General features: G+C 40.2%; 1 protein-coding gene and 1 pseudogene across 2 annotated transcripts; both read left to right on the forward strand.

The window, feature by feature from the left end:
• On the forward strand, window positions 1–1603 carry LOC311305253 (annotated as a pseudogene). Its single transcript has one exon. The product of its transcript is annotated as an uncharacterized misc_RNA (transcript).
• Window positions 1604–3210: 1607 nt separating this feature from the next.
• LOC311297029 (SCAN domain-containing protein 3-like) lies at window positions 3211–6100 on the forward strand. Its single transcript, XM_084419097.1, has 2 exons — window positions 3211–5600; window positions 5700–6100. Exon 1 carries the CDS (start codon window positions 3729–3731, stop codon window positions 5598–5600), a length of 1872 nt encoding a protein of 623 aa, XP_084275223.1. The 5' UTR covers window positions 3211–3728; the 3' UTR covers window positions 5700–6100.
• Window positions 6101–10882: the final 4782 nt, after the last annotated feature.

The raw sequence follows: 10882 nt of genomic DNA on the forward strand, positions 1-10882 counted from the left end.
ATGGATAATTTCACTAGCCCTCACAATTGTTCATGGACTTTACACCATTGCTTTAACTTAACCACATGCGGTTACAAAAAACCCACACAGTGTCCGAAATTGTATACCACCCCTCCAGGTGGCATAATCAAAGGAAATGTAAATAAGACTTTACTACATGACGTCAATCTTGTGATAACACATGTCACGTATAACATCTCTAATGTGTTATCTGCTTATGTTAAACACTGCAACTTTAATGATAAGACGTATACATGGCTACAGTCACGCATCGATGATTTAATTTCTGATTACAAAAACAGACTTGCAGTTCAAATTCCAACTGCTCGCACTAAACGAGACCTGTTTGGAAATATAGCAGGCCTTTTTGGCTCAGTTAATTCTATATCCAACACTTACAAAATAACAGGTCAATCTCAATATTCAACTTGGTTGGCAAATCAGGTAGCTACTGGTTTTCAACACATCACCAATAGTAACGAAAACATTATCAAAGCGGTCAGATCTGAGGCGCAGGCGCTTCTGACGACCAGTCAATCAATTTTCAATCAGACCCGTACCATCGAGCATGACTTAGCCTGTAGATTGTATGCACAAGATTTGTTTACTGCAGCAAGACAAGAGATTTTAGATCTTCGTCTCCATAAAACACCTAGGCATGTTTTAAATGATCTTATTGAAATTTTAGATCTGCATAGATGGCTTGCATCAGAGAGAATGAAAAATATTAAGTATTCTGAATTGCTTTCAACATTAATGATGTATACTGGAAATGAATGTACTGGCTGTATTGGGTTCTTTGCCACTTTCCCTCTAATTCACCCAGATCAAATTTATCTAAATTCCACTACCATACGCTCTATTGGCGTGGTAGTGAGAGATCAAATTATAAAATGGGATCATCTGACGGGGTATATGACTTTGAAGGGCACTGAAACTTTGTTTACCACTCGCACCTGTTGCCATGAGACATCTAGTTACATTATCTGTACCTGCAACACTCTACAACCCTTTTCTTCCAATGATTCTAAGCTCATTAATGTTCAGTCACTGCATGGTCATTCTGATGCTGTTCAAGTGTCTCACACACAGTGGTGCGTCGTCAGTGAGATGAATTCCTTCTCCTATGGAGGTCTGACCTGCCCTGCGAACCACACGTTCTGTTTGGAAGTGAAAGAGGACTTTTCAATGGGTCAGATAAACATCCTGGGGAGGGTACCAATGGACGTGGACGTTTCTCCCTGGTGGGAGGACACTTTCTATGAACAGAGCACTCAAGCTTTGGTCAAAACAATGGACTTGGTGCAAGAAATCATCTTTACAGACTGAGTACCATCTCAACCAAGCTCAAGTGGAAGCGAATCTGGCGAGAAAGACTGCAGAAATCCTGTCCAGCTCCTCTACCCGCTCAGCAAGGTATGCTTATACCTGGTGGGACTGGACGTTCCGTGGATGTGTCCTCGCCAGTGTGCTCATCTTCTTATTCACACTCTGCCAGTGCTGCTACTTCAGATGCCTTCTCCGCACAATGCGCACTTCAACGAACGTGGCCATTGCGCTCAGTCCATTACAGGTACCAGCCCTACGGAAACTGCAACCATAAGCGGACTTCTTCAAATTTTGGCCCCTCAGGGACTGATCTAAATCTGCCCCAAGGGGCCAGGGGCGGAAACTGTAAGGATGGACTTTTACTAAGACTGAATTCAAGAATCCTAAACCGCAATAAAACAATAAAACTCACTAATCTGAAGAAGAGATCTATGGGACAGAGAGCACAACACAACTTCTCCAATCTCGTCTCTTCCCCCCATGCTGGGGTCCTGACTCCTCACACTATCTTCTCCCCCCAGGTCTCATTCAGTCATGCAAAACACACACCTACTGTCTCCAGTTGTTTTATGAGAGGTCAAAATAAATACTTCTGGTGCGAATGGTAAAGAAGTTTCATTCCCGCAGCAGCAGAACAGTCAGAACAAAGAAAACAATGCCTGTTCTTCTGATGTGGGAAGATGCCCCAATAAAGATAATAGATAACCATTTGTGTTTATCCCCCAAACTCAGGCGTGACCACTTGGGCACGAGAAAGGGTCCAGCAAAAGCTGAATAAATATTTGGGTGCTAGATGTTTATTGTTCTTTTATTCCACTTGGGTATTTAAAGGGAATTGGCAAACCACTCATGGAAGCATCTGTAAACAGAACTTCCCACACTGTTGCTGTGTGTCTCTATTGCCAGGTATGCTGACTCTTTGAAACTATTTTTGATATTGCATTTTAAATGTTGTCTCTATTATATGCTGATCAGTTGTGTATTATGTATTCTTTTTAATTCTTTTTATTGGATGTTTAATTCTGCCTGGCAAAAATAAATGTTAACCTTGATTTATTCTGCATTCTTCTGAAATCATTATTTCCAGTATTAATGTGTAGTCTGGTGTTTCCGCAAAACTTTGTCCAGAATAGATCAAACTGAAGGCACTTTGAATGGACCATGGGGCACATCTTAGAAAAACCTTCTGATTTCTGACTATTCCCTGACTTAGCATGTTGTATGCTGCAAATATTATATAAATTATGCCTATGGGTCTGTAGTGTGCGGCCGCATGGGGTAAAATATTTGTACTGCACCCTCTGACTATTTCAGGACTGGCTAGTTTGTGATCGTGAGCGCGCAGTCGCGACGTGACGTCTCAAAGTGACACTAGGTCCGTAATGAGCGAATATTTGAAAGTATGAGATGCCTAGAATAATTCTTGGTCTAAATTAAATCACAACTAATCTGCGGATCAGCTGTTAAGATAGACAATTGGAATAAACAAAGAGTCACTTAAAATTTGGAGTCAGATTAAATTATTCATGGAGTCAGAATTAAAATTGGAAATCCACTGTTTAATAAATTAAAGTGATTTTTCCAGAAGCGCCCGAAAAGACATACACGCTGAATTCCCTTCGAACCAAGACACTGGACACCGTCTTTGGGCCGGTGATTGGAGCTTACAATTTGTTGTTTAATAAGATGTAGCTTAATAAAGGCTGTTTTGTCAGAATTTTCGTGAATAAATATATAGATCCGCCTGTTTGTCCAACGGATATTTTAATGGACCAGTGGTAGAATTTTCGCCCAGCATGTCAGAGGTTCTGAATTCGAATCTGCACTCGTATAGGTTTTTTTTTTTCGAATCTGCACTCGTATAGTTTTTTTTTTCTCGTATAGGTTTTTTTTTTCTCATCAAAACCGATTATGCTCATCAGTGGTTGTATATCAAGCAGGGACATGTTTGTGTGCATTTTGTTTTGTGATTTCACCAGAACGAATAGAGAGTATACGCAACGGGTTGAAGCGCGCGTCCGAGTGAAGACAGTGCAGCGTGTGCGCAAGCCACACGAGAAAACACTGTATCCGCACCACTGATCGCAGCGGCAACGAGCACTTTGATCACTTGATTTAAAAAACACATTTCACCAGTGATCCCTGCCGCTCAATGGGTTTGTTGTGAATAATAAATTTGTAGCTTACAATATTTTGGCAGTGATCGGCTTTTTTTCAACATGGGGCCTTTAATTCCATGTCACCCACCTCATCACATGATACAATGTTTAATATGTGTTAGCGTGCAGAGTGAAGTTAGCTAATAGGCACATATTTGTTTGCGATCCGCCGTAAAAAAACAACAACAAAAAAAACCAAGAAGAACAAGAAGAAGTTAGCTAAGAGGAAGCTGGAATAAAATGTCTTTGTCCAAAGGTCTTAAGAGGAAAGTTGACGACGAAAATAGAGTCTTTAGAGAGGAATGGAAAGAGAGTTTTGCGTTCATTTTACCGGATTTCAAAAATGCAAAGCCGGTGTGTCTGATTTGCAAAGAAGTTGTCGCTGTTTGCAAAGAATATAACATAAGACGGCACCATGAGACAAAGCATGGCAGCTTCAAGGTTGCCTACCCACTTCAAACAGAGGCACGAAAGCGCAAAATTGAAGTGCTGGCACACGGCTATGCTCAGAGTAGCAGGATCCTATTGCGAGGTTTCACCTCGCAACAAAAAGCGGCAAGTGCGTCTCTAAAAGCGTCTTGGTTGCTCGCACGAAACAACAGGCCTTTCACCGACGCAGAACTTTTTAAAGAAGTGATGGTTGCAGTGTTGGAGGAGTTGGCTGTTGACAAGTCCATGGATGGAATCATTGCCTCTGTCAAACAGGTGCCCCTTTCTGCAAGGTCCGCTACCCGCCGCAAAGAGGCATTGTCTGATGCTTTGCAGGGAGTCGTTATCAGTGATCTCAATAAGGCTAATTACTTCTCCTTAGCGATAGACGAGAGCACTGACAACACAGATGTTGCCCAGATGTGTGTCTTTGTCAGGTATTTTGATGGGAAGCAGTTTAAGGAAGATTTGCTGTCTCTTATTCCTTTGGAGGGGAACACCACTGGAGATATTATATTCACTGAACTGTCAAAAGTGTTTGAACGCCATTCATTGTCATTTGAGAAAGTCAACCTACTCGTGACAGATGGGGCCCCTGCTATGGTGGGTGAACACAGAGGTTTGGTGAGCAGGTTGAAGGAGATCGCCCCCCAAATGCATGGGCTGCATTGTCTTATCCACCAGAGTGTACTTTGTGCAAAGCTCAGTGGTGAGCTGAAGGCAGTTATGGATAAAGTCATGCGTGTCATCAATTTTGTCAGGGGTACATCAAGCACCCAGCATCGGCTTTTTCGACAGCTTGTGGCAGATTCAGAGGAGGCCACCCACGACGACCTGCTGCTGCACAATGACGTGCGCTGGCTAAGCAAGGGCAAAGCGTTGGACCGCTTCTTTGCACTACTGGGTGAGGTGAAGGCATTCCTTATATCTAGCAAGAGTAAGGCAGCAGCAGATCACCTTGTCTTTCTGGAGGACGAGAAGTTCATGTCCAATGTTGCATTTTTAGCTGACATATTTGGCCATTTAAACCATCTTAACATGCAGCTACAGGGAAAAGACAAAACCATCGTGGACATGGTTGAAAAGCTCCAAGCATTCACCGTCAAGCTGGGGTTGTTAGAGTCCGACATATCAACTGGCAGGCTCCTACATTTTAGTACTCTAAAAACACAGGAAAGACGAGTGACAGGACTGATGGTAGACTTCATCAAGCAACTCCGAGCCAACTTCTCTTCTAGGTTGGAGGACTTCTCCGTCCCGAATGAAGTAATTGCTTTTGTTCGTGACCCTCTCACAACCCGACCTAGCGAAGAACTCTCCACCCTGGTCAAAACAATCGTCCCTTCCTTGGATGAGGCTAAATTTGAGATGGAGTTAATTGATTTTCAAACAACCTCTCTGATCAAAGATGCATTCAGATCTGCAGAGTCTATGAGTGCCTTTTGGGTGGCATGCTCAGAGGAGTACAGCACAATCAAGAACCTTGCGTTTTATGTGTTGACAATGTTCCCTTCCACCTATACATGCGAGTCTGCCTTCTCATCAATGAATGCAATAAAGACGTATGAGAGGAATCGAATGACGCACAAAAACCTTGAGAACTGCCTGCGGATTTCAGTGACAACTGTAACACCAGACATCCGAAGCATTGTGGCGAATGAAAGATGCCAGTTTTCACATTAAGTGAGTAACCCTATCAATAGCAAATTATATTTAATTGTCAGATTGCATTTTAAATGGCACTAAAATTGTTCTGAAATATTATTCTTCATGTCGTTTCAGGTGGATAGACCTCTGCACCTCGACCTCCCGTTGTGTGTCCATAATCCATGTTCCGTTTTTTTTAAGGCCGCTTTTGTCCGAATAGTTTTGTTTTTGTTTCTGTTCATGTGTGTCGCGCCGTGGCCAAAATAAGTGCTACTGTTAAGCTGCTGTTGCCACACTTACGTGTTTTATTCGTCCAATAATTACCCCTCTTTTGAATTAGCCTAGTAAAGGCTATCCAATCTTTTGTCAAGCAACTTTGTGTTTATTTCCGATTTAAAAGACGAAAGACGACATTAAAAATTGCTACAAAAATGGTTGTTCTGGTGTTTCTTTGTCTGTTTTGCGCCCGCAGTAGGTATATAATCGTGGAATATGATGGGTCTGTGTAGCATTCGTTCAATCGTTTTTTCAAATTAAAACCAGAAATAAAAAAAATGAAAAACGACTTGTTTTTCCATTATTTATTTCCTGACCTAAAATGAAAAAAAATTAAAATAAATAACGACGGGTTTTCTAATTGTGTGCTCAGAACAAAAATAGAAAAAATGAATTACTGGATTAGACAATTTTTAATTTAGATTTTTAATTTATATATCAATGAAATCATTTTAAACAGATCAAGTACTATTGTGGTAACAGATTACAGCCATTTTAATTAAGGTGTGAATAGCAATCATGCCTCATTCGCTTACAGTCCGACAATAAATTTGACTGACTAATATAGCCAACTGTTATATTATCTGTGCGTATACATAATATCGATTTTAAATGCTTGATGCTCTTTAAATATTCTGTTGCAATGTAAAAAGTTTCGGTGCATAGGACGGACCTATCCGCGATCGCTCTCCATGGTTCTGACCAAAGAAGAGCGCTTTGGAATCTCCATTACGCGTCATAGGCATCATACCTGGGCTGCGTTTCCCAATAACGTTTTCTCTTAGCGCGCTACGATGACTCTTAAGGTATAACTTAACTAAAGGTTAGCTACCACTAAAGGTATACCATTGCTAGGCGTCTACAGGGCTATCATCCACTCGCGAGGCAGAGGCACTGAGAGGCAGAGGCGCTGGCGCCCTCCTAGCAACGGCGCTGGTCGTGCTATAGCATCCTGGGGTGGCAGAGACAAAGATGTGCTATACGATGTGGATATCAGCTCTCTTCATCTCCTGGTTGCAGCGATGACTCTGAGACTGTACGTGCGCGTTTAAGGTAGCCTACCTAAACAACGACTGTTGCAACAGGGCCGAGGGCTGAGTTGGAAAATATGTGACGTCTTTATGTTTTTTTAATTTAATCAATGTTGATTATGAAAGTGAGCATGCAGTATGAGAAAGATAAGATACATCATGAGATGCGTAATATGTCTGGAGACATGGATTGGGTAAAACATGAGTTTTGTTTTGTAGAAAGTCTCTTTTTAAAAGATTTTCGTTTTGTATAAATTGTATCTTAATTTTGATCAATGTTTTATCAACCAATTGCCTGTATTTAATAAATAAGAAGAAAATATATAGCAGACAATGTAATAAGGCGCCAGCACTATCACTTGCATTGCACGTGAACTGGAGGGCGCCGAAACTCAGCTTTTGCCTCACAGATTTGAGAAATATAGGCTATCTATTATAGAAAGCTTGAAATGTCTACTTTTAAACGAAAATATTCAAAACCAAAAGAAATAGGCAACTCTCTGAATATGTAATCCATATTAAATGTGCATTTCTCTTGGGCGTTCATGAGTCCACTTCGTCAACTTCATCTTTGCAGCAACACAGAAAACACCAATTTATTAATAAATAATTAAATGTCTCCTTGCTATTTTAGACACATTCATAATGTGTCTTTTTTTGTTTCAAATATTTTTGTAATTTTGTTCAAAATTACTTTTACCGGTTCTTTGTGGCAAGCTTTATGCATGCAGTCGTGAGCTTGAGTGCGGCTATATTAAACGCTCATTATCATATAGCCTAAGTAATTAAATTAATATAAAGGGGCGATTTGTCCACGAATGGCTTAAATGAACAACTACTAGTCGACTAGAAAAAAAAAGTTGTCGGAGGCAGCCCTTATTCCACATATTTTGGTACCAGCAGATCATTCTGGGTTGAGCGAGCGACCCTGCGGAATGAGCGAGCGGAGCGGAATATTCACATGCTCTGATCGGAACAAACCCGAACCTCAATGTCTGCTGAACTTGCGTAGAAAGATCAAAATAGACATAACCAGCTTTTTAAAACTGTTTTTAAAACTATACATTTAGACTATATTAGCACAAATTATGAGCTTATTGCCGATTTTTTTATCATTTTTGACAAAATTAGAATATATTAAAAGGTTGTTTTTTTTGAAGAAGAAGAAAATGCACCCATAACGCCGTGCCTGGTGTGTTATACCCGAATAAATAATAATGAAAAAAGTTCAAAAGTCGGACTGTAAGCGTATGAGACTTACAGGAGAGCATGATTGCTATTCACATTATTAAAATGGCTGTAATCTGTTACCACAATAGTACTTGATCTGTTTAAAATGATTTCATTGGTATATGTCTGCTAATGTGTTAAATTAAAAATCAAAATTAAAATTTGTCTAAACCCGTCATTCATTTTTTTCTATTTTTGATCTGAGCACACAATCAGAAAATCGGAAAACGAGTCGTTAATTTGAAAAAACGATTTGAACGAATGATACACGGGGCCCTATTTGTAAACCGTTATTGTAAAATAAAAAAAGGCTGATTTAAAAAAATAAAAATAAAATAAAAAACGGACTTCCAAAATAATCTGGCGGGCCAGAAAATATTGCTGGCGGGCCAGTTTTGGCCCGCGGGCCGCCTGTTGCCGACCCTTGACCTAGAGCTTTAATCATGAGAAGTTCAGAAGTGTCAAGGTCATCAAGTTCAGAAGTGACTAGGAGAGCAGCAGTATGAAAACTGAATAGCAGCTACTGTTAGTGTTGACTAAGTAGTTTAAATTATACACGCCTTGTAACTGCGTCATTATTTTACCATAGCCTGGTGAACACTGACACACCGTGCTCCCTGTCAGTGCACGCGCATGTCTTTTAAATCAGTAAAATGCGATCAGTTAATTTGAGTGTCAAGTTGTAATCACGTATCGAATCAAAGGAAGATTTTATCAGCTGGTTCAGTGGCCAATTGTTTGGAATTAGAAATATATAACTCTCGCTGCATATTTAGAAATTTTGCCTCAGATACAGGATCATACATTCGCTTTAACAAGCATGTTGTTCATTATCACAGCAACCACTTTCGTGTCATACTGCGATTTTCGTGTTTAAAAAGTAACTATACATAAGAGACGGAAAGATGCAGATAACTAAATTATTTATTTATTAAAAAAATTATTAAAACATTATTTAAGGTTATTTCTATTCGTTACGATATTGATGTATGTAGGCTACTGTTGCTGTCAAGTAAGCTTCATACTTTCCCCATTGCAAACGTGCACTCCTCTAAACTGGTGCTGCACTGCTCTAGTTGACTGCTGCGCCTTTTTCCCGAAAATATCACGTTAACCCTCTGGGGTCTAAGGTGTTTTTGGGGTCCTTGAGATGTTCTGACATGCCCTTACATTTGTGCTTTTTTTCAGTTGCTTATAAACATATTAATGGCAAAGGTATAATTACACCCTGTTTAGCACAAACAGGGCTACCATAATATGTGAGCAACATGTATGTACATGTTTGTATTTTTGAGAAAATAATGTTGCAGCAACAATGACAATGACATCCGGTCAGCTGCTTTTCAAATTAGTGAATCCTGATCTCGCAAACACATCCTTCGTTGTCTGAGAAGACAAGAGGTCTGTTCACGTCCGACACTGGCGCCCCTAAGTCTGCTTGGACTGTCAAAATTGCAACTTTGTGGCTCTCCAGAGAGACATTTGAGTCACACATTGCCTTAAACAGAAGGAACCCTGTTGTTTAAAATCCCCTCTCTCTCTAAAACCCAAATGCCTGTGAATCACATGACAAGCCTCAAAGACATTCCAGACATTCCACACACACGCACAAGAACACTCGTGGACTTTGAAACAGAAATTTCCACAATAGCAATGCTTTTGATATGTATTTTTATGTGTATAATTTCCATGGCAGATTGAGATGTCTATGTTCTATCATATTAATCAATTGACACCTAAAATGCTCAGAATTCTACATTTGAAATGCATATCTGTATTCCCATATTCTGTACACACCATTTCTGGTATCATTCTAATCGTAGTGATCTCACAGAATTGCATATATGTATGAGATTACAATGAAATGTATTCTTATGGGTATTATCTTTCTGAAAGAGAAAATACGAATTCTATCTCTCATATGACATAGTCAAAGTAGGCGTTTCTTCACAAACAAAGGAACTTTTTCCCGCTTCAGATCAGAAGATACGATTGGCTGTTGTCCCAAAAAGAGGGCGGAAGCAGATTCCCTTTAAAGGTGCAGACCCTCGCTCCCTCCCGCTCTCTCTTACCTCTCACACTTCTTCTTCTCCACGCGCAGCGCTTCTCCTCTCCCAACGGAACCAGCTGGAACAGGCCTTGGCCTCTCTCTGGGACGCATACCCCCGCATCATGTAGAAGCTGCCGTCCTTTGCAACTAAGTTCATACTCGCCTTTCCCTCCACAAGGGAAATGATCTGAATTTTCTCGGTAACGTTAAATTCAAGTTCAAAATTCAATTCATTCATCATAAGCTTATTTGATGTGGCAGTATTTTACTGTAAAAACTTTATAATTATCCGATTTTGTTGTCGATTTTTACTCATCTCAGTATAGCAATAGAGTTTGGTAAAAGCTGTTCATTCACACACAAAAATGCGAATCATTTTTAAACAGTATTTTTGCCAGCTGTAGTAGCTCCACAACAGCACGCATCTGTGCCTTCATTCACTCATACACAGAAACGCGATTCATATTTAAACAGTCTTTTTGCGTACAGACACTTGCGATTAGAACAAAGCAGATATAGAACTGACCTATTCCTCAGCCGGATCCATTTGCTCCTCGAAATGAAACTTCCAGAACTTCTGAGGTAAATTTTCCAGGATTATTATCAAGATAGTATTCCTCACAGCGTCGTAAAGTACAGTCTGAAAGTGAACTCGCGGTGTGTGTTATCCAGCTGATGTGGGCGTTTCACAAGTTTGTATGGATCGCCTCACATTTGCGTTTGAATAGCGG

Source organism: Rutilus rutilus (assembly GCF_951802725.1).
Source record: "Rutilus rutilus genome assembly, chromosome: 1".
NCBI lineage: Eukaryota > Metazoa > Chordata > Actinopteri > Cypriniformes > Leuciscidae > Rutilus > Rutilus rutilus.

Coding starts and splice junctions, on each gene's coding strand:
- LOC311297029 (XM_084419097.1), top strand. CDS start 3,729: ATGTCTTTGTCCAAAGGTCTTAAGAGGAAAGTTGACGACGAAAATAGA.